We start from the raw sequence: 24,099 nt of genomic DNA, 5'->3' as shown, positions 1-24,099 counted from the left end.
ATTTTCTTCACACCAGAATTGCATGGAATGCAGAAACCAATCTTGACCGGGGTAAAGAATTGTGCTGTGAGCACCACTTCAACTGTCTGTGTGTTTATCAAACCAATGAAGTTTATGCCACTTGTTCAGAGTACGTGGTCTACTTATTACAATTAGGGAGAGTTCATCCAAATTAAATACCACCCATGAGCGCCGGAGACGGCCCCAAGGAGCCGACAAAGTGACGATACCATTGCCTTTGTCGTTAGGAAGTAAAGATGGCGCCCACGCATGTATTAAGATGCTGCCAACGGGGTTTAGCTTGGATTCCGGTTATTTTTATAGCTTTAGTTGTGTGTTGGTCGTACTACGCCTATGTCGTGGAGCTCTGCATAAGTAAGTGTCATGCTTTCATTTATCACATGTGCTGATCTCTACATAGCAGCGAATGATTTCGCTTCGAGAGAAGGGATAGCTAACCTGCCGCTAGCTCGTTGAAAGCCAAGTGGCTTCTTGGCTTATTGAAACAGGAAGTCATTGTCAAATATTCAATCCAGTTACTCACGATCCATTGTCTTATGTCACGATAAATGGTAAAATAGATGTTGGTTGTTATATGGTATTGACAGAGCTGTTGTCAAGGTTAGTTTATATGCCAAAGGCTCCGACCGCAACCACCATCAGCCAGTGAAAGCAGAGCTCTGGAACAGTGCAACTTCACTCGGCTACTGTGTGTCTGTGTGGATTGGACATGGTACAATGATCTGGCTAATTAACGTTAAATTCAACTTCACTGTCACCTGTTCCCAGAAGAAGCATGTCTGTCATACAGCAAACACTAGAACTATGTCGGTAGCCGTCCCTTTGAACGCGATAGGAAGGTTTGTCAACGGCGGTGGGCTGGGTTTCAGAATCAAGCTGTCAATTTGGTGTTGTTTCAATGTTGCTAATTAGCCTACTATTCCAACATGATTGAATAACAATGTCAAAAAGACAATACATTGGCCATGTTGTGTTTTGTTTATTGCTGTGCCTCTCTTTCTTATTGATATGTTTTTTTTTTTTTTTTGCAGGTACCATCCAGAGTCCAGGCGAAAAGAGTGAGTCCAGCTGCCTCTCCCTATATTTTAATTAGGAAATTGGTAATTGACGGGCTTTTTTAATATGATGCATGAAATCAGGGAGTGGGCGAATGTCTTGACTATCATTCTATCATGACACAAACAATATAGCCCCTGGCTGTCAGTGCCTCGCTGGTGTCTTGATTCTCATGAAATGTGGCTGTTTAAATTGGCCTGTTGTCAGCTTGGCACCGGCTCATACACACTGGAGGCTATAGGCGAAGCTGAAGGCTTCATTTGGTCTGTTTGTGCTGAGTGCAGCTGGTCAGACAAGCCCAGGAGGAGTAGTTCTAGCGCTACTGCGCCAGTAAGGAAGAAAAAAAACAACGCAACTGTGAATGGCCGTTGAACTCAGACACCAGAGGACTGCATAGTGTGTTACCTACTTGTGGAATGCCCCTTAGAGGCCCTGCTCTTTAGGTGTTAGTCATGAAGTGCAGAGGTGGACATCCCGGCTTCAAAACGTTATAGCGCTGCCACATATCTGTTGTAGAGTTCACTCAAGCAGCGGATTCTGACATGGCTAATTTGTAAAATCAACTGTGTTGCGAGCACAGGACGAAGAAATGGTGTAGTGAAGGAGAATAGCATTGGAACCCGTGGCTCAGGGTTACCTATTTGTGTTTCTGACCACTACACCACAGAGCCAGGCTAATTGGCATTACAGAGTGCAAAACTTGTGATGGTCACACGCCATCACAAATGGCCTAGATGACAGGATGTTTGTTCTCCTGATGTACATTGAATCTGTGGTGCTGGTTATATCACGTATGTGGATATTTTTTTAACCATTTACATGTAAGCATAAAAATAAAAACTCCATTGTGATGGGTGCATTTTAGCCCCCTAAATTGGATATTCTTAAAACCGGAGTTTTGAAATTCTCATTCTAAAACTTTGTTTACGTGTAAATGAGAGGCCAAAAAATCCACGTATGTGTACACAGCTTCTTAATCTGAATCTAAATATAAAGCAGGATTTTTTTCGGTGATGGATATTGTATTGTTATGTGGAGTATATGTTTTCACTAACAGGCAACATGTATTTATTTTGCAGTTGTCTACCTGGTTCTGTTTCACGTCTCGTTCGTCATGTTCGTCTGGTCCTATTGGAAGACCATATTCACCAGGCCGGCAAGCCCATCCAAAGAGGTAAGCTGTGGACAACCTAATACACATCGGTTAAGTTCTGGGTTTGCCTGGGTTAGGTTTCTGTGAACCTCTCATCCGTACAGTGCAGAGAGATGCTAGGAATTGAGTGATGTTCCTTTTGAAAGCTCCTTGTATAGTTCACTACTAGCCTGGGGTACAGGCGCGTCAACAATGGCTTTTTATGAGGGGCACTGTGACGCACTGCGCTAAAACGCACCTCTGCCATATTCAGGTACAGTTTCCTATGGGGGCTTTGGTTCAAGTTCAGACTGGGTCATTCATTCATTCCCACTTCACATAGTTTAACATAACACTCTTCAAATGACATTCAAATAAGACACCCAACCTACGCAATTCAAGGACGATTCTTCTGTGCTTTCCCCCAAATGAGCATGGTGGGTGCCTGGTTTTGGTGAAACTGTGCTAAAAATCCACGGGCGGCCTTAGTGAATCTCAAACCGACCCCATATCTCTCTCCCACTGATCTCCTGCCTCACTCTTCACTGACCTGTCATAATAGAGGCTTCAACAAGCCCCGCAAATATAAGCTTGCATACAACACACAGAGGAGGGTAAAAATTTAGAAGGTAAGCTTACCTATGTTTTCTTCACAGTCAGGCAAAAAGATACATTTGAAATTAGTGTTGTGCGCTTTTCCCTGATGTGGACTCTGGACAGCCTTGATACCTTGGCTGCCACCATGCACTTGTCATCGAAAGCGCTCTCCCTTTTCTCCCTTGTGTCAGGACACAACGAAAAACACGCATCTCAGAATGGGTGCTGGAAGTCTAATAATAATAAAAAATTAAGTCCGCAAGTCCCAGTTTCTCTATTTTAATGTGACATTCAGACGTTAAGTCTGATGAAAGGTATGTTGCCTGAAACGTTGCATTAAAATACAGAAACGAGATTCTGGTGTTGCAGACTTATTATCTCACTTTTCTTTTTCCATTACATGTCATTGCTTTAACGTTTCTGATGCTTGTCTGTTCTACAAGGGTCATCCTGGGAATTCCTAACCGTCTGTGTCTGTGTCTGTGTCTGTGCGCGCTGCCTGCAGTTTTGTTTGCCAAAAGTGGAGAAGGAGCAGTATGAGAAGGAGGAGCGTCCAGAGAACCAGCAGGAGATCCTGAAGAGGGTCGCCAGCAGCCTGCCCCTATACACTCGCACTGGGGCCGGGGGTGAGTACTAGCCAGGCCGCGGCTTCCTAGTGACGCAACACCTTCAGCGTTGCTGAACTAACCGTTGACCGGTTAGTCAGGTCAAGAGCAATGCAAGTACTTTCTGAGTTCCCGGAAAATCGGGAACTCCTCCCACTTTGTTGGGAAGCAAACAACCATTAGCAAACCAAGGGAGGCGGGTCAAATAAAGGTGCAGAAAAAGTCACCCAAAATTGTATATTAAAAATTGCAAAGTGTGCTACAAAATTGACATTGTCAAACAGCTCCTTCCTTCGCCATGTTAACTGTAGTACCCTCATCATTTCTACATACACATCTGAAAAGGACCGTACTGCTCTGTCCCGCTGTTCCTTGGCCAGTGTTGTGTGGGTGTGATGTGATCGCTGTGTCTCTCTCCCCCTCTCTGATCGCTGTGTATCTCCCCCTCTCTGATTGCTGTGTCTCTCCCCTCTCTGATCGCTGTGTCTCTCTCCCCCTCTCTGCTCTTTGTCTCCCCTTCAGCCATCCGCTACTGTGACCGCTGTCAGGTTATCAAGCCTGACCGATGTCATCACTGTTCCGCCTGTGACATGTGAGTGCTCCCTCTCCTCTCCTCTCCTCTCCTCTCCTGTCACCTCACCTCACCTTAGCCCATTCTCCCAAAGCTGCGTTCAGGCTGATCAGAATAGTGCCTGTCAGTGTGAGAATGGTTCCTGCACCAGTAACAGTAGTCTGGAAACCAAAGTGCTTACTGACACAAGATCCACATTCATACAGGTTGTTGATTTCTATCATGTGTGAAGAAGAACTGGCTGATGTCTACTTTGACTTCACGGTTTTGCTTCCTGAATGTTCAGATTTTCAGCATGAACATGTCAGTTGGTTTGAAGGAGCCGGCAACGGCACAGATCTGTCAGCCTGAAAATGTAAAAATGAAAATGTGAAAATGAAAAAGAATTGGGAAAAACCACACTCAACGTGCTTAAACTCATTTCATTTTTTTATTATTTGTACCACCATGTCCGCCATACATGATTCAATTCTCCAGTCATCATCATGTTTTTGAGAAAGAAGGTTTTTTTTACCTCGCGTTGATGGTTAATTCACTGACACCCAAAGTTGCCTATTATCCTAGACTTTCAGTGGGCATATATCCCAGTGGTTCCCAACCTTTTTCGGCCCAGGACCCCATTTTGACATCCATGCATCCATGCATTTTTTGCGACCAAAAAAAAGTTTAACTGGTAGGAAAGTAAACCTATGGCAGTTTAAGATTGTACGCTGTGTTCTAATCAGAATATTAATTAGCTATTACATTTTTATTTGTTATTACCTCCTCCTCCAAGGAGGTTAAGTTTTCAGTCGCGTTGGTTTGTTTGTCTGTATGTTTGTCATCAGGATCACTCAAAAAGTTATGCACAGATTTTGATGACATTTTGGAGTTGTTGGAAATGATAAAAGGAACAAGCGATTGAATTTTGGTGGTGGTGGTTTAAAAGATTCTTCACCCATGCCGGATAGGCGAATTTTGACATTCCAGTTTCCAACTCCCCATAAACAAGAGAGAGGGCTCTCTAAGTGCATTTCTAGTTTATTGTGTTATTTTTCAAATCTAGACATTTCAGGTGACTCCATTTGAATTCCCGGTGACCCCACATGGGCTCCCTACCCCAATGTTAAAAATCACTGGCCTATCCCTTCCTGAGCCTGATGATGCTACCAGTCTTTTCATTTCTCCTGATGCTCCCAGTGCTCTCAGTCTCACCTGCCTTTGCTGATTCTAAATACCCCTTTCTGCAACAGTGCTGTTAACCTAACCTTAACCCCTTTGCGCAGAGCCTCTGTTATAACCTTACTGTCACCAAAATCTGTTAATCCCTCATTAATGCCGTTGCATGCCGTATTTTTCTGAAGTAGTTAAGTCTTTTTAGCAATTAGTTAACGGGCCTGGTGAGGCTACCCTGAGAGACAAGTGTTTTTAGTTCTTTTTGTATTAAATATGCGTCGCAGTGCTCGGCATGGCCAGAGTTCATAAGAGGACACAAGAAAGCGTGTGGTGTTTTTTTAATTGATTCTAGAAACTTTTAGTTATCAGCAGAGAAGCAGGAAATGCTGCAGCGTTTATGATATGCCACCTTTTCTCTTCCATTCTTTTTTGCTTTCTTGAGTGGCATTTGCTTGCATGTACTTAAATTGCGGGAACATAGAAACTGATCTAAAAAAAAAGTAATTGAAGTCAAGCATAATGGCGGCAATATGGTTTTATATTCTGTGACAATTCTGGTCGACCAAGATTATTTATTGCACCTTGGTGTGATGTGGGGGAAGAAATATGCCATTATCTGTCGTGAATGAAGTGTTCAGTTTCAGGTGACTTCTAATCACTCTCTCTCTCTCTCTCTCAATGTTCTATGCAGGTGTGTTCTAAAAATGGATCATCATTGCCCCTGGTGAGAACCTTTTGCAGTTGTTCATTCGAGACGATGTTTCATATTGCTTAAGGCTCAGGCAGTGTACAAAAGCAGAGCACACATCACACACCCTATTCATACCTGTCTTCTGGGACCCAATTTGTCAGACTTTCATTGCATGATCCCGTTTTAAACTATATATGTATACAGTGAGGAGAATAAGTATTTGATCCCTTGCTGATTTTGTTGGTTTGCCCACTAATAAGGACATGATCATTCTATAATATTAATGATAAAATGTATTCTAATATAGAGAGACAGAATATCAAAAAGAAAATCCAGAAAATGACTTTGAAGAATATATTTTAATTGATTTGTATTCCATTGAGGAAAATAAGTATTTGACCCCTCTAGTCAAAGAAGACAAAATTACTTGGTGGCAAAGCCCTTGTTTTCTCATACAGAGGTCAGATGTTTCTTTCAGTTAATGACAATGTTTGTGGATATATTAGAAAGGATTTTTGTCCGCTTTTCTTTGCAGATCATCTCTAAATCACTTAAGTTGTATGACTGTAGCTTGCCAAATGGGAGCTTCTGTTCCCTTCACAGGATTAGTATAGGGTTAATGTTTGGAAACTGTCTAGGCCACTTCATGACCTTAATATGCTTCTGCTTGAGCTACTCATTCGTTGCTTGGGCTGTATGTTATGGATTATTATCATATTGGGAGGCCAATCCATGACCCATCTTCAGTCTAGTGGTGGTGGGAAAGAGGTTGGCATGCGGCATTGTACGTTTACATGTCTCCTTCCATCCATTTCTTGACGATATGAAGTTGTCCTGTGTCTTGGCCAGACAAACAACCTCAAAACATAATGTTACCACTTCCATTGATGATGTTGGAGAAGGTGGTGTTCTTGGGATCATAGGCAGCATTTCTCTTCCTCCAAACACATCGAGTTGTGTTAATGCCAAACAGTTTGATTTTGGTGTCATCTGATTCCAGCACCTCCCAATCATATCCTAATCCAGTTTGATGTTCATTGGCAAACCTCAGGTGAGCCTGAACAGGTTCCTTCTGAAGCCGGGGTACCATACATGCACTGCAAGATTTTAATCCGCTGTGGTATCAAGTGTTTCCAATAGTTTTCTTAGTGATTGAGGTCCCAGCTGCCTTGAGATAATTTCCTAGCTCCTCCCATACAGTTTTAAGGTGCTTTATCTCCTTTTTTCTGGTTATTAAATTCCCATAAGGTCAAATCTTGTATGGAACCAGAGACAGGCCTCAGATTGATGATTGATGATCATTTTGTATGTCCTAAAATTGGGAAGAAATGCACCAACAGTTTGCTCTTTAATATCCAGGAGCCCATTTCAGCCTTGTTGAGTTCTAAAATCTTGTCCCTGACATCCTTTGACAGCTTTTTGGTCTGTCCCATGTTGGCGAGTTTAGTTTGATTGATTGACTGATTCTATGGACTGATTCTGCAGATTCAATGTTTCTTTTGTGCAGGTTACTATTAACAGGTGTGTTCAATTCAGATACCAAGTTGATTGGAAGTGCCATTTGATCTGCGGGATCAGAACTCTTAATGGTTGGCAGGGGATCAAATACTTATTTCCCTCAATTAAATATAAATAAATTATTATATATTCTTTATAGTTAATTTCTGGATTTTCTTTTTGATATTCTGTCTCTCCATTTTAGAATACATATTATCATTAACATTAAAGACTGATCATGTCTTTATTAGTGGGCAAACCAACAAAATCAGCAAGGGATCAAATACTTATTTTCCTCACTGTATGTCTGTCCTTAACATGTCTGTATTTGTCAGTTCCTTTTAGTTAGTTTTTTGTTAACCGTTTTTGTATAATTGCAGGTAATAACATGCACATTCCTCTTAGTAGTATTCTCTCCTTGACTTGCCTCCTTTAGATTGTGCAGTCAGGGAACGCATCAACAAGCACAGCACATCTGTCAGCTTTCTAATTAGATTTATTTTCTTTCTCATAAGGGTGTTATTTCAAAAACGCCCCCTCCCTCCCTGGGCACGCCTGCACTGCAGTTGCATTATTTTACTGTCGCTCTGTTCTACTACACTGCCCTCTCTTCCTCCCCCTCCACCGTTCCCTTCTTCTCTGACTCCTACTGTACTTCTCTCCCTTCCCTAGTCCCCCCCTCTCTCTCTCTTTCTCTCTCTCTCTCTCTCTCTCTCTCTCTCTCTCTCTCTCTCTCTCTCTCTCTCTCTCTCTCTCTCTCTCTCTCTCTCTACTCTCTACTCTCTACTGTCGTCTCTCTCTCTCTCTCGCTCTCCTTCCATCCCTCCCTACATCTCTCTCTCTCTCTCTCTACTCCCTCTCTCCCTTCCCTCCCGCTCCCCCACCAACCCTCCCGGCGGTGATCAATCTGCCAGTGGTGAAGTATTGCTGTGTGTGCCCGAGTGAGCCAGTGATGAACTGTGTTTTGCAGGGTAAACAACTGCGTGGGCTTCTCCAACTACAAGTTCTTCATCCTCTTCCTGGCCTACTCCCTCGTCTACTGCCTCTTCATCGCTGCTACCGTGCTCCAGTACTTCATCAAGTTCTGGACAGTGAGTATTGCACTCAAACTGACTCCCATTTCGCGTTGGGCAGTGAGTATTTCACTCAAAACTCTTGAAACATTTAAGTCTTGGACATTGACCATTTCACTCAAAACTCTGAACTGCACAGTTTTGGACATCGAGTATTTCGCTCAAAGTCTGGTTCTGATTTTTTTTACATTTCTATTGCACATTTGGGTTTCATTTTTATTAATTTCACATTTTTTGTCAGGGTATCCTTATATTCACTGCACTTCAACACTTACATAGCCAGTGTTGTGTATGTTGTGTGTCTTGTTCTTTGTTTGTTTTAGCTTGTTTGTTTTTGGTCTGAGCATATTCATTGTAGCTCATCTTACAGCCTGGTTTGTAGGGGTGTGGGGTGTGTCTGTCGTCTTTGTATGCTCATCCTCTTGTTTTATCATCTTCTTAATGAGTGCAGTTACATGAGAGGAATTTCCTGATTTTTAACGGAATATTTGGCAGTTTTTCATGTCATGTAAACTCAATCGAATTTATTCCGAATGTGGCCGTGTTCCGGGCATATTCCAATAGTGGAACACTGTTCCACACATTCCGTTTGAAACTGGAGTAGTACGTCATGTAACTCACCAAGCTCATTGTTCTCACCTCCTGCTCCTCCTCCTCCGCCTCCCCTGCCATGAGCTCCTCTGTTGCACTCGTGCTGCTACTCCCTTGACTTCTACTCAGGACCTTTTTTACACTATGTTACCTAAACTATCGGTATTCACTAACCTGCCTTGACTCACATGAACTGAAGTGCATTCCTATCCCACCGGGTTCAATGTGATGTCGGTCCTCCTTATGCAGCTATTACAGTCTCTTTTTTGGAAGATTGAGGAGTGTGTTTTATAGTCATTTTTGACCATTCTTCCAAAAAGTGCATTTGGGATGTGTGAGTCGAGACAGGTTAGCGAATACTTTTGGCAATACAGTGCATGTCTGTAAGGCCCGCTGTGTTTAACCCACTTAACGCTCCTGTTTGCTTGCATTCCCCCTCTGTTCTCCCTCGCTTATTCCCCTCCTCTCTGCTTGTGTCACCCCACCACCCCTCCTCTCTCCTCCCTCTGGCCTCTCCTGGTGTCTAATGCCTTTGTCTCTGTCTCTGCACTCACTAAGCTGTGCCGGAGGAAATCAGCTGAGAATTGTCCACAGGTACAGTAATCATCGCTGCTGCCTTCTGGTAGTTCCTCATGTTTTTCTCACGTGTGCCAGCTTGATTCCTGCCGCAAATGGGCTACAATGACGTGTGTGCGTGCGTGCGTGCAGGTGTGTGGACAAGTGGGTGTGTGTGTGAATTTATTTTAGTGTTTGTCTTTGTCATCATACAGTAGCGATGTGTCTGTTTGTTTTCCCAATGTTGTTAAAATGTCTCCTCTCCCCATTCTTTTTTCCTCTTTCTCTGATTCTTTCCTCTTTTCTCCCCCCACCCCTCGTTTTTTCTCTCTCCATTCTCTCTCTTCTCTCTTCACAGAATGATCTGCCCGATACTCACGCCAAATTCCATGTGTTATTTTTGTTTTTTGTGGCGGCCATGTTCTGCATCAGTATCCTGTCTCTCTTCAGCTACCACCTGTGGCTGGTGGCCAAGAACAGATCCACTATAGGTAATACACACTATCCATGCAGATGTATTGTACACAGTAGGCTTCATTCAAATCCTCTTTATTCAGGTGCCTTTAATTCAGGTCCTCTGGGGTGATGTTCTCCACATCCACTGGTCACTATTCAGCTACCAGCTCTGGCTGGTCGGCAAAACAGATCCACCATTGGTAATACACTTGTCATATAGCGTTATTGGAGATCATACTTCTCTCATACGCCACTGGGCATCCTATCTCTCTTCAGCTACCACCTGTGGTTGGTGGGCAACTACAGATAAATAAGTCTGCTACAGATTTAAAATCCATCCATGGCTGAAGTGCCCTTGAGCAAGGCAACAAACCCCACATTGGTCCCGGGACTGTAACCAATACCCTGTGAATCAGGTTGAATAAAGTGTCAGTTAATTGTCACCATTGATTATAAGGTGGAAAGACATTACTCTTTCCATTCAGGCGCACCATAAGTAATCATAAATCCCCCCCATCTACCTGATCCACCAGTTCAAGCATGGGCAACTTTTGATAATAAGGAGGGGCACATTTTTTCATAGCCTCCGTTGAAGGGCCATATGACGATGAAGGCCCTTGCAGATTTTCACTGACTGTCAATGTTGTATGGAAGAAATACACTCGCCTCCAAAAGAGTTGTCGCCTATCCATTTGTTTGGAATAACAGCTAATAACCTGACTTTCAATTAATCACTTGGCTTCAGAAGTCACTCATATGAAAGCTACAACCCTCCCTAATGAAAATGTATGTACAAAAATAAATTTCATGCACCAATGAAAGATTGACCCTTTATTGAACACAGACAGGGCAGATTTTCACAAGACAAAAGTTTTGTCGCCTATCGAACATAATGTGAAAATGAGTAGATAAGTCACTTTAAAACACTTCAAATACGCAGATTGGGTGTCATACTTAATCACTGAATCACTCTCACCTTTCCAGAAAATCAACTTTGGCCTTAGGTGTATGTTTAGGGTCATTGTAATCATGGAAAGCAACACAATGAAAATCAATGGAGTTCAATGAGAGATGGTGACATATTCGCTATTCGTAGAGCAATACATGTTTAATTTCATGATTTAATCAATGATAAAAGCCCTCAAACACCTGCAGCATGCATGCAGCTCCTCATAAGAGCTGTATCTGTACCATGTTTCACTTTATGCACCATTTCTCTTTTTTCATATTCTTCATCTCCAACACCATATAGTCTTGATGCTATCAGTTCTAAAATGGTTGATCTTCGGATCTTGATTTCAGAGTATGAGTCCCATTAGCCTTCATTTTTGTCAGAATTAGGCCTGACATACTCTTGGCTGGCTTTTTTGAGACAGGACAGTGGGAGAGACTTCTTTGGTGTTAAAGGTGAAGAATTTGGAAAAAATACATGGTGCCTAAAGTCAAACATGGGAGGGATACAGCTCTTATGTGGAGCTGCATGCATGCTGCTGGTGTGTGAGGACTTTTATCATTGATTACATCATGAAGTTAAAAATGTATTGCTCTACGAATAGCAAATATGTCACCATCTCTCATTGAACTCCATTGATTTTCATTATATTGCTTTCCATGATTACAATGACCCTAGACATACACCTAAGGCCAAAGTTGATTTTCTGGAGAGGTGTGAGTGAATCAGTGATTAAGTATGACACCTCATTTTGTATGTCCTAAAATTGGGAAGAAATGCACCAACAGTTTGCTCTTTAATATCCAGGAGCCCATTTCAGCCTTGTTGAGTTCTAAAATGTATGACACCCGATCTGCGTATTTGAAGTGTTTTGAAGTGACTTATCTGCTCATTTTCACATTATGTTCGATAGGCGACACAACTTTTGTCTTGTCAAAATCTGCCCTGTCTGTGTTCATTAAAGGGTCAATCTTTCTTTTGGTGCATGAAATTTATTTTTGTACATTCATTTTCATTCGAGAAGGTTATTAGCTGTTATTCCAAACAGATGGGTAGGCAACAACTCTTTTGGAGGCGAGTGTAGTGTTCTCTATCGCCCAACAGTACAATTACAATTGATTTTCAGTAGTGTTTTTGAAATAAATCATAATTATGTTGTTTGGTGGGCCGCACTGAGTGAGGAGGTGGGCCGTATGTGGCCCCCGGGGCTCCAGTTGCCCATCCCTCCACCAGTAAGTGAAACACACTATCGACCCAACGAGGAAGCCTCGGATGTGTGATGAAGGCCTTTTGAGTTTTATGAGGATGGAAAGTTTCCCTGTGATCTTTCCTCCACCCCCGCAATTTGGTTTGGCAGCGCTGTCTGCCTGAAATAAAAACATAAAAACGCAAGATGCAAATGAGGAATGTTGTGTCTCGAGCGAGCCCAGTATAGCCTAGTGCACTACTCTCCAGAGAAGGCCATTAGAAACCCATGAGTAATGTTAATTAAAGTAAGTGCACCAAGCCTTACCTCACAGCTGTTTTCCCTTCTGGGTTGTTGTTATTTACCTCTTCCTCCTTGTCCTTTTTTCTGTGTCTGTTTCTCTCCCTGTCTCCCTGCCTCTCCCCAGAGGCGTTCAGGGCCCCTGTCTTCAGGAACGGGCCTGATAAGAACGGCTTCTCGCTGGGCTTCACTAAGAACATCTCTCAGGTGTTTGGAGATGAGAAGAAGTTCTGGCTGCTGCCCATCTTCACAAGGTAGGCTACAGGCCCCACAGTGGACCCATGGCTGGATTCTTTTATTGGTATATCGGGTCAGTGACGTTGTTGTTGTAGCACTCGTCAGGGTGGTGCAACCACAGCTAATGCCACTATTGTATGGATTCAATTATTTGGGTTTTTTTTTGGTGGATTATCTAAGAAGTGTATTCATTGTAGTACCCATTTGTAATGAATAATTTGATCTTTGTAATAATTAATGGTAGATGTATTGCTCATCCTCCATAGGGCCACCTATGGATATGGATGTTTCAGTAGTAAAGGACGTGTAATGCGAAACTATTACATAGATTAAATGTTTGTTTTTTTGGGTTTTTTTTTCATTGGATTATCTAAAAAGTATATTCAGTACATTCATTAACTACCGATTACTAATTAATTTATGGGCATGAGCTTTTGTTGTACCACCTGACATCAGAGTAAAAAAAAAAATAAACGTCATTGGCCTATATGCTTAGAAGTTAGAACCATCTGAGCGGGTCATTTTAGGCCTTGTGTTTTTCATTTTGTTGGGGAATGTGGGCTTCTCCTTGTTTACAAGTGTTTTTAGTTGTTAACAAAAGTTTTCACAAGTGTCACTTTCAGCCTATTTTGGTGGATACCTTGAAAAAAACAACACGGTTACCATCTGTGGTGTTGTGTTGGCTGTGTGTCAGATTTTCCAGCATGCTGGGGAATACATGCTTACAACTGCCAATGTTAAGATGCGCTGTGACGTCATGTTTGTGTGCTTGTTGTTTTCCGTGTGTAAGATGCATGCTTAATTGTGTTTTATTTGTTTTGCTATGCTGCTGTAGTCAAGGAGATGGGCTAACGTTCCCAACTCGTCTGGTGAACATCGACCCAGAACAGCCGACAGTAATACTACCGCCGGACAGCAGTAAGAGGTAAAGATTCAAGAGTTTTTAAAAAGTGATTTCCTGTTTAAAATGAAATTATCATGCATAGTTATGAAATGCAGGTTAACCAAAACACTGTCAAAATGTTAACAGAATTTGAGTTAATGTTATTTCAAAACTGGTGGGTTCCACTTCTATCTATCTAGACATCACTCCTTTCATTATTATTTCATGAATAATAATGAAACCAGTGATATCTGGATAGAAGTGCCACCCACCAGTTTTGAAACGTAAAAGCCCCCAAGCCAAAATAAAAAGCCCATGACCTTGACGGATATCCTTTCAAAGCAGACGTTTAAGAGTGGGAAATACTATACAACGGCACGTAAAATGTTATTGCTGAGAGGGTCGTCACTCTGGGATGCTGCTGGGGAGGCACTGCCCATTAAACACTGAGTTGGCATGCAGGACCGCATTAATGCACAGGTTAGATATGGCTGCAGCCAAGGGGCCCCCAACGGCCAGGAATTGTGAGGCCATCTATGTAATTTTGTTATGAAAATTGCCTTCGGTGGGGGCCTACAGCAACTTGTTGCCAAGGGTCCCTGGGCCTTCTTTATCCGGCCCTGGCTGTTGGCGAGGCGCTGCCCATTAAATACTGGGCTGGCATGCATACAGAGGGCCGAGGGGAGGCGGGGAGGAAGGGATGGGGAGCCCCCTGATTTATGGTCTAGGACTCAACAACAACAAAACACACACACACACACACTCTGGACACGCATACACTCAAAAGCGCATACGAGCATCACACACAGTAGAGGGGATGGCTCCATCGCCCAGAGCCCCCTAAGTGACTCTCAGAACCGCCTGCTGCAAACAACACACACACATACACACACACACACACACACACACACACACACACACACACACACACACACACACACACACACACACATACCTGTATATATATACAGTCACATGTTGTGTTATTCTGGGTCCACAGTACAGGCGATGGCTCCATCCCCCAGAGTCCACTGAGTGACTCCCAGAACCGCCTGCTGGGCAGCGAACAGCACGTCAGTGACGACCACTTGAGCATCGACCCACTCAAGTCAGGTCAGTAACAGTACTGTACGCTGCAGAGGCAGCCTGTGTGTGCGTGTGTGCGTGTTCGTGCGCATGCAGACGGAAGGATGTGTGTGTGTGTGTGGGCGTGTGCGTGCTTGTGAAGGGTACTGAGAGCTGTGTGTGCTTGTGCGTAGGGCTGTACGATAATGGAAAAAATCATAATCACGATTATTTTCGTCAAAATCGTAATCACGATTATTAATCACGATTATTGATTTTTTGCAGATTTTTTTTGAAAATTATAACAAGATGAAATATTACCAAGAATAAACATACGGGATGAGCAAAATAAAATGAATTGTAATAATTATTTAAAGGCAATAGCATGAAATTTAGGTGGACAGATTTCTCGCCAGAAACACCAGCCTGTCAGTATGTTCTGGCTTCAAGGATGCTCTCAAAAGTAGGTCACTATTGCCACGATTAAATCACGATTAAAATTTCGATTTCACTAATTTATCACGATTTTCGATTATTTTCGATTAATTGTGCAGCCCTACTTGTGCGCGTGTGTGGGCACTTGTGTGTTTGAATGTGGGGTTTGTACATGTTGGAACTTCAGAAGAAAGAAAACGTTTTGTTTGTTTCCAATGTATTCATCCTCTGGAAAAGATTTGTGGAGTCCCATCGTCAATGCAGCAGACGAAAGGTGTTCATTTCCAATTTCTAATACGTTCATCTCTACCATTTGAATCAAGTCCATGTAGACGTAATCAGAATTTGTGTGCGTGCGTGTGGAATTGTAACTGCCATTGTCAATGCAATAGACGAAATGTATTTCCTTCATTTCATTCATTTTCATTGTCTATCCTCCGGGAAAAAAAAAATCCAGTCCATGTAAATGTAATTAGTTGGCTCATTTATATCTGTGTGGTTGTGTCCGCCTATCCATCTGCAGCAGACACAGATCAATGTCAGGCCTCACTAATTGAGATGGGTTGTTTTCTGGGCTGGAAGAGACATGTACAAAACTGTTGCCATGAAGCCACAGAGGAAAAGTTGGCTTGCAGCTCTGCACCGAAAAATGTGTTCAACCAATCTGTCCTGGCTAAAACGTATGTGTGTGTGTGCGCCTGTATGACCAGTTTCGTTGCTATAGTGTGGTTTTGAACAATCATTCATCAATGCGTAGTTGTGATGTAAATACTGGCTTCCAGACATGTTGATCTTGAAGTAAATAACAAGGGCGGGGATAGCGGATCTGTGGTGGAGGGAGAAATTGAGAAAAGGGTAGAAAAAGAAGTGAAAGGCGGGGAAAAATAAGGGAAAAGGAGGGGGTAGGAGAATGTGGCAGAAGGCTGTAAAAAATGTGTTCAACCAATCTGTCTTGGCTAAAACGTGTGTGTTTCATGAACTTGTTTTGTTTCAGACGGAACTGATGTCATCACAGTTTACGTGGAGAGCGAGTCATAGCTAGGTACACGCACACACACGCGCACACACACACGCACACACACTACTCACTGCATATGTGGGAGTCCACAGCATGTGTGCTACAGTCACAGGAGTGGGCAGAAGCGTTGTTAGAAAGCACATCCGCAGCTACTCATGACCAGGCTTCCTGAGTACTCACCATCCCAGTCATTCTGAAGTCACTTTTAGGGATGTCAGAGGGATGGAGGTAGCACACACACAAATGACAATTGTTAATTCGTGCCGGACATCCCAGTCATTCTCAAATCATGTTGAATGTGTGTATGCGTCAAAGTGGTTAAGTTATCCCACACTTGTAAATACAATTGGGGATGTCAGCGGGATGGAGATGTCCCACATGTTGTAGGACAGACACACCCACACACCGCTGTGCAGAAGCACTAAAAAGCACAACCGCAACTACTCACACCAGAAACCTTTTTAAGTACTTGCATTCCCAGTCATTCTCAAGTCACGCTGTAGGTCTGTATGCATCAGAGTTGTGAAGTTATCCCACACTGTTCAAGATACTGACGATGATTAGTGATGGGCAACATGGAGTTAGAAGCTACGATCCCGTGCACATATTCCAAATGACCTGATCTTTCCTGCCAATTCAACCAGGTGATGGCTCTATTTGGGCAGGTAAATATAGGTCATTTGGAATATGTGGCACTGGATTGTAGCCACCGAATCCAGTTTGCCAATCACTGTTGATGATATCTTTGCTATTTTTGGAACCTTTCACTACCATTCGTGTTTTCCACCAAAAGCTTGAAAAGGGTCTGGAATACTGCATGCTAGCCCAGTACTGCTACCTGACTACACATGCTGAACTGCCATTTAATGGTCCAATTTAGATTTTACACCACATCCTAGCTGACCACAAATTGCATTTCTGATCTCCTTAGAAAACTGGATTGGTTGGTGTGCGCGCCTGCGTGCGTGTATGCATGCGTGTGTTGCTGTTGCTGCTTCCATGGGTTGTGACTGAATTTTTCTCTCTCTCTCTCTCTCTCTCTCTCTCTCTCTCTCTCTCTCTCTCTCTCTCTCTCTCTCTCTCTCTCTCTCTCTCTCTCTCTCTCTCTCTCTCTCTCTCTCTCCCTCCCTCCCCCCCCAGCAGAAGAGGTGTGAGCAGGGGACATCGGGTTCCCCTCTGTGCTCCCTGGACTCCCCATAGGCTTGGAAAGTTCCTAGGGAAAGAACAGCCATCAAATCAGATGCCTTAAATGGACCTCCATCCACCCTTGCTTTATCCTGGTGGGAAGACATGTCTACACACAGACACACACACACACACACACACACACACACACACACACACACACCTACACACACACCTTATGAGACTGGCATGTGGACACCACCTCCTCAGTCAATCCTGAAGATGATGATGATGATGATGATCTTGTCATCTTATCCCATCGCTCCTTTTATTACCTCTTTTTTTGGTTTTCTGTTTTTGCTGGATAAAGATTTACAGTAAGGATCGCTCTTCTACTCCCCCTCCCCCACACACTTCTCCACACCCCACCTCACCTTGACCTCATGGCTTGACCTCACTTGGAATATGTACTGTACACACCTCAACATAACACTCATATGCCAACGTTACATTACCATGACATCGCAACACAACACACCCCACACTCATACCAATAGGCACGTCACCTCTAAGCCCCCAGTATACATGCACCATCTTAAAAAAAAAAAAAAACACACGCACACACACACACACGTCACGTTCACTCAAGAGAGTTTAGTTTAACTTGACGGTACTCTGTGGTTTGGGAGACTTTGCATCAGTCCCCTTCTGAGGCTCCATGTTGATTAAGCCATCCCCGAGTCGTCATGCAGCCATTATGAGCTCCATATGCCTGTGCCAAGCAATCCTGAAATGTGTTTGTTCACAGTTTGTCGTCTGTTTTCTTACAAATAAGGTTGTTTTACTGTGCTGTGTTTTCAGATGATCATACAGATTGTGGAAATGCTGCTGTCAAACAATGTTAGCTAGTTGGTCGGTTAGAATTGAAAAGATATATTTTACCAGCCTTGTTCTTTATACAAGTCTGTGCTTTTTGTTTAATTTGCCAAAGGACGAGACTTTTAGGCTTTTCGAACAGAGGACACCTCCATTTGGTTTCAATTAAGCTTAAAGGTTAAATCAGCTTTGCGGTCACCCGCGTGTGCTTTTTATGTTGTGGGTCTCCGGTGTTTAAAGCGAGTGACTGCTCTCCTGTTTTTTTAGTCAAATTGGGCTGGCGTCCCACAGAGCAGAGTCATCTGCAGTGCAGTGGAGGAGACTGGAGAGACACTTGAGGACGCTTAGACAGTTAAAACCCTTTGCTTAGTGCACATTGTAAAAATTACAAGTGGCGTGTCTCAAATGGCGCACTTGTGCACTTCAGGCACTGTTTCAGTGCGTAGGGTCCTCACGCTAAAAATGTTGGTAAATCCAGTGTACCAAAAGAGCCCGTATGCTGTCTAACAACGGTCAAAAGCGCCGTGCATGAACGATGGACACATTTTGGCGTGCTAATACTATACTAGTCCTTCACGTCCAGTAATGGCACAACATTAGTGGTCCAAACTTGCACTGTGTGCACTTTGCACTACGGTAAATGCTAGTGCACTGGCACAAGTGCGCGATTTGAGACACAGAAAAGGGTCCTCTCCATTGGGGAAACCCCTAAAGATTATCTCATGAGCCTATAGGTGTTTGGAAGAACGCCAAGGTTTTCTTGAAGGTTCCTACGAGAACCTTTTGAGATGTTCCTCCACAGTGCCAATCCAATCAATTCCTAAAGGTTCTCTGAGGAACTTTGGGGTTGTTTCTAGAACATTTAGGTTCTTCAGAGATGCTTTGGGGTTCCTCAGGGAACTAGTGGGTGGATGGAGAGTTCTGTGATGAACTTTCCAATTTCAGCAGTGCAGGGTCAAGGCAGTCTGTCAAGTGAGAAGGAGATTTGATTTTGGTTTATGTGTGCCTTACTTCAATTTTTTTTTAAAAATGCATTTCAGTCAAGATGTCATAACATTTTTTGCAGATGCTATGGGGGGTTTTGGTTATGCACCAGGGGTATCATTTACCTGTGGATTCAGACACATTTTTTTACAATAGCTACCTGAGAGACACTTTGCAAAAGTACCTGTCACTAAGATGTTAAATCATGAAGGGATTCGAGCATAGCTTTGGCCGTTCGACCCTGCTCGCTGGAACATGTTTTATTTAATCATGCACTACGATGGGAACAGATTTCCATCAGATCCTGTTTCTTGAAGGGTCGTATGGTCTTGCTTGTCAAAGAAAACATGAAAGAAAGCAAGATGGAGGCGATCAAAGGAAGAGAGGAGATTTGTATCGAGGTTTAATTTCAATTATTTTCATTCTAAGTGTATGTTTAATCTATCCTGATGTTTACAATTTTTGTGTGTCTGATGAAGAGAGGGGCTGTGACAAATAAGACCGACAGACAGTCAGTCAGACCTCCATATTGTCAGATAAATGTAGAGATAGTAGGCCAAGGCTAGCCTGTGCGTGTGGCCTGGAGATTCTAAAGGGATTGATTGTTTAACGGCTCTGAGAAAAAGGCTTTAGCCAAAGCCTTACAGACCGAGTCCTGAAAAAGGACAGATGTGTGCTTTGGATAATGTTCATGTGTGTGTACGGACACGAGCACAAGAAGGAGCATTTGCACTTTTTAAAGAAAAAAAAAACTTTTCTTCTGCTTTGTTTTTCTTTTTCTTTTTTTGAAGATGTACATAATCTAATTCTGCTTGTATGTTTTACTTGCTGTGCACACTGGATCATGTTCTCCCAAAAGCTTTGGCCCCAGACTGGCTCTCATTCAGAAGACGGTTTGGAAGGCATGTGGTAGTTAGCGGTTAGGGTTCAGATTTGATTCACAACCGGACGTAAAGACAAGCAAACAAAAAAAAATGATTGCCAAACACAAACTGCTCTGGTCTGCTCTGGCATTGGATGAGAGGAGAGGAGTTTTTTTTTTTCATGTAATTAAAAGTTGTATGACTGAAGTGAGTCAAGACCGTGACTCAGAATGAGTTCTCTCTGCTGCTTGCCTTTCTGAGGAAAGACCTTCCTGATCTTGTAACTGTGTGTATGTGTGCGTGTGTGTGTTGGTGCGTGTTAATGGTTGAGTCTTGAGGCTCAGACAGTACCGTCTTGGCCCAAGCTGTTTTACACGGAGTCCTTTCCCTGAAATACAACCTGTGGTCGAGTTTTTTTTGTGGACAACATGTAACGTGTAAACATCTTGCATCTGCTAACCTTCTGTTTCTGCTCTCTGGGGTTGGCATCTCTCTCTCTCTCTCTCTCTCTCTCTCTCTCTCTCTCTCTCTCTCTCTCTCTCTCTCTCTCTCTCTCTCTCTTTCTCTTTCTCTCTCTCTCTCTCTCTCTCTCTCTCTCTCTCTCTCTCTCTCTCTCTCTCGCTAAACAAATAATCCAAGCTCTGAATTTATTTATGCGGATTGTTTACAGTTGGTGAGTGTGATACCTCACCATAAGCATGGCCAGTGCCATCAAGCCAACCACATGACTTGTATGGTTGCTTGCGCTGGTGACTTGTGGTCCTTCTTGATGGACTCTTTCAATATCCATGCTGAACAACAGGTGGCAGCACTCATTCAGCATCCAACATGTGACCTGACGCCCAAGGTCAATCCTCTGATGTATGAGACATGTTTTCCAGTGATGCAGTAAAAAAAAAAAAAAAACTCTAATGGCCTCCATTTTTGGTATTCTTTTCATATATTTTTTACATACATTTTTAGGAAACCTAATATTCCCTTTGAAATCCAAAGTCTGAAGCTGTTGTTTTTTGGTGACTTGTGTGTTTTTGGTATGGTCCCTGTAGTTGACTGTGTGAATGAGTTCCTTAAACATGTCCACTGTGTGTGAGTGTGTGAGTGTGTGTGTGTGTGTGTGTTGAGTCTAGTGACTTTTGTTGAATGTTCTTGAGATGTTGGTGGTGGTGCCAGTGGTCCTGATCATTAGGGCCACATTCAGAGTGTCATTCTACTCGTATGACTCGTATGTTTTTGCCATGTGGTGACTTGTGTTGTAGTGAGCCGTCTTTTGCACCACCATGCATCTGTACCCAAGTCCTGGATCATCATAATTACATAATTCATTAATAACTGAGTTCTAAGAAATCCTCTACGGGAGTGTGATGGAGTGTGTTGTGGGTGTGCCAGGACAAGGAGCCTGGCTCTTTGGTGCAGCAGTCAGACATCATGCTTTCCTACTCTGGTACGGGTTCGAAGCTGGGCAGGGTGAATCTCCTCTCCTTGGCACACCTGGTGTCACACCTGGTTTGGGTAATTCTGAGGTAGTTTGAAGCTGCATACTTCTCTGAAGTTGTATGTCTTCATAAACAAAATGTCAATGAGTGTTTCTGAAGGCACATTGTTTGACTACCTCTGGCTCAGAGGAACCAGGATTCTCCCTGAACCATCTTTTGTTGTAGGTATTACCAGAGAGAGAGAGTTGAGGTAGGGTCTCTGATCCATTTCCGCCCCTTGCTATACATGCATCATAACGCTAGGAATTGCTGACTGCATCTATTTGTGTTCTTTTAACTGGCGGTTAAATCCATCAACGAGCTGCTGTACTGTCTACACCTCCAACAAAACACACATGCCGATGGCAGACATTGATCCTCAATTCTTTCCAGTTAACTGTTTGCGAAAAAAAGATTTGCCTCTCGCCAATCACTTTGCAGAAAGAAAATGTCGCAGAAGAGGTTAAAACGTTAATACGTATGTGGTATGACCTCAACTTCAGTCATTGGCCAGAGGCATCGTTAAAAAGCATGTGGAACTACGAGATTTGTACGCCATTTTAAGTCAGTTTTTCCTCCCATTTTTTAAGCAAAAAAGAACATTTGACGTTTATCTTATTGTTTTGTCTTTTGATTTTACATGTTTTAAAGTATCTTTGAAGCCATAATCACTTCTTATAAGGAGGGATATTTTGGACCATTTTAATGTCTTACTTTGGTGATTACCAAACATCTGTTTTACCATATGGAAAGTGCAAAAGACATTTGTACTGCGCTTATTGTACAAGCTTTGGTTGCGTTTGTTTTTGATGTCATCTTTTTAAAATGTGTATATACAGTATATATATTGATAATGTGAAAAAACAACCTTGTATTTTATTTTCTCACCTGATTAACTTTATTGTTGAATATTTTGTGAATGAATTACTTGCATATAAATATCTTGCAATTATTTGAAGACACAATAAATGTTCTTTTTTGTAAACTTAGTGGTGGTCTTTTGCCTTTAGTATTTTGGTAATTGGTCTTCATTTGCTGATAAATGTAACCCTCCTATTCACAAATGTTCAAGCATTTCTTGTCCTTGGTGTCAGTTTGACAGCAGCCACTTGTATGTCTACATAATCATTAGAAATCAAAATGAATGTCTCAGTTACTTCATTTTGCTCTACTTGTGACCTAAAAATGCCTTTATAACCTAGCAGGCACACGCACACGCACACACACACACCAAATACCTACTACCTGAATATAAAGGGGAAATGTGCAGAATAGCCATATTTTATTGATTATTGATATAAAAGGGAAAGATTTTTTGGTATGTCCATTGCTTTATATTTGTTAACCAACAGTAGCACAATGTGTTCTCCTCAATTTGACCCCAGGGGAAATGGAGATATTTTTCAATCATTCACAGAGGTGTTTTTATCTTTAAATATGTGCTATACTATATCTAACTTCAGAACATCAATATTTAGCCTGGTTGTTTTCAATAATCTATGCTACTGTGCACATATTTAACTCAAGATTTATACTTATGCTTCTCTTAGACTCTGCATTTGATACATGTTCCCAGTCTTGAGCTTTGCTTTGAAGAGACACACCTGGCTTTCTTCCACTGTTAATGTCCACTGCAGAACTTGAGGTATGGGCATCAATACACATGCCATTGAAAATTTTGCCACAGCTGTTGGAATGTCATAACCTTCTCAATGCCATGTATATACAGTACTTACGGGCCACTTTAATAGGCACACTTTTCAAACTGCTCATTGACGCAAACTCAAGTTAAAACCAAGCATAAGGATGGGGAATAACGGCGATTTAATTGACTTCGAACATGGCATCATGGTTGTTGTTGCTTGATGGGCTTGGTTTGATTATTCCAGAAACTGCTTTAGATTCTAAAAGGTGGACAAACTTAGGGCTACGGACCACATGTGGTCTGCAGAGAGATCCATGTTTTCATGTTGTAGACGCCGAATTCTGACTATACCACTGCAGTGTTGTTCTTCAGTGTTGTAGCAGAAATCAAGACTCATCAGACCAGGGGCCTCATGTACAAAACTTACTTGCGCACAAAAAAAGCTCTGTAAGTAACTTTCCACGGACATTTTCAGATGTACTAATGCTGACTTGGCATGAAAAAGTGCATGTGTACTACATTTCATGTGAAATCAGACATACAACATGAATCAGCATGAAAAACAGTTGAAGAGTTCAGATGCAAAACCCCCTAACTCCATTTCTGAAGACCTGCACTTCTATATTTTTAGAGAACCCTCTTGTTGGTTTGGTTTACATTCATGTACTTGATAATACATATAAATAGTTATATTACATAAATAAAATTTAAAAAAATATGCAATTTTGATAGCTTTGTATTAAATAAAAATTAATTAAGATTATTTTCTGAAAAGGAACTAAGGGGGTTTTGCATCTGAACTCTTCAGTTTGTGCATGCACTGATACATTTGAGATTTTCAGTTGCAAATGCATTTTTTCAGATTTCACTTATGCAAAGATTCAGTGGGAAATCTACGGAAGTCTTTGTACATGAGGCCCCAGGGCGGCAACATGTTCCAGTCTTCTATTGTCCAACTGTGGTGAGCGCGTTCAAATTATAACCTCATTTTCCTATTCTTAGCTGACAGGAGTGGCACCTGGTGGGGTCTTTTGCTCCTGTAGCCCATCTGACTCAAG

At 42.4% G+C, this 24,099-nt stretch overlaps 1 protein-coding gene across 3 annotated transcripts; it reads left to right on the top strand.

Annotated features, from left to right (window-relative positions):
* Positions 1–180: 180 nt before the first annotated feature.
* Positions 181–22,385, top strand: zdhhc20b (zinc finger DHHC-type palmitoyltransferase 20b). Of its 3 annotated transcripts, none has more exons than XM_063207398.1 (14): positions 181–375; positions 1,053–1,079; positions 2,157–2,251; positions 3,312–3,432; positions 3,934–4,003; positions 5,829–5,861; positions 8,296–8,416; positions 9,548–9,583; positions 9,903–10,035; positions 12,566–12,692; positions 13,511–13,600; positions 14,559–14,671; positions 16,053–16,100; positions 17,220–22,385. In XM_063207398.1, the coding sequence occupies exons 1-13, from the start codon at positions 258–260 to the stop codon at positions 16,094–16,096; spliced, it is 1,128 nt and encodes a 375-aa protein (XP_063063468.1). In that variant the 5' UTR covers positions 181–257; the 3' UTR covers positions 16,097–16,100; positions 17,220–22,385. The 3 variants fall into 3 exon arrangements, with proteins under 3 accessions (XP_063063468.1, XP_063063469.1, XP_063063470.1); XM_063207399.1 differs by having other exon boundaries at positions 17,217–22,385; XM_063207400.1 differs by lacking the exon at positions 9,548–9,583 and having other exon boundaries at positions 185–375.
* The last annotated feature ends 1,714 nt before the right edge of the window (positions 22,386–24,099 follow it).

The sequence above is a fragment of the Engraulis encrasicolus genome, chromosome 9, assembly GCF_034702125.1.
Source record: "Engraulis encrasicolus isolate BLACKSEA-1 chromosome 9, IST_EnEncr_1.0, whole genome shotgun sequence".
Classification (NCBI taxonomy): Eukaryota; Metazoa; Chordata; class Actinopteri; order Clupeiformes; family Engraulidae; genus Engraulis; species Engraulis encrasicolus.
This window is presented reverse-complemented; position numbering and strand designations above follow the sequence as displayed.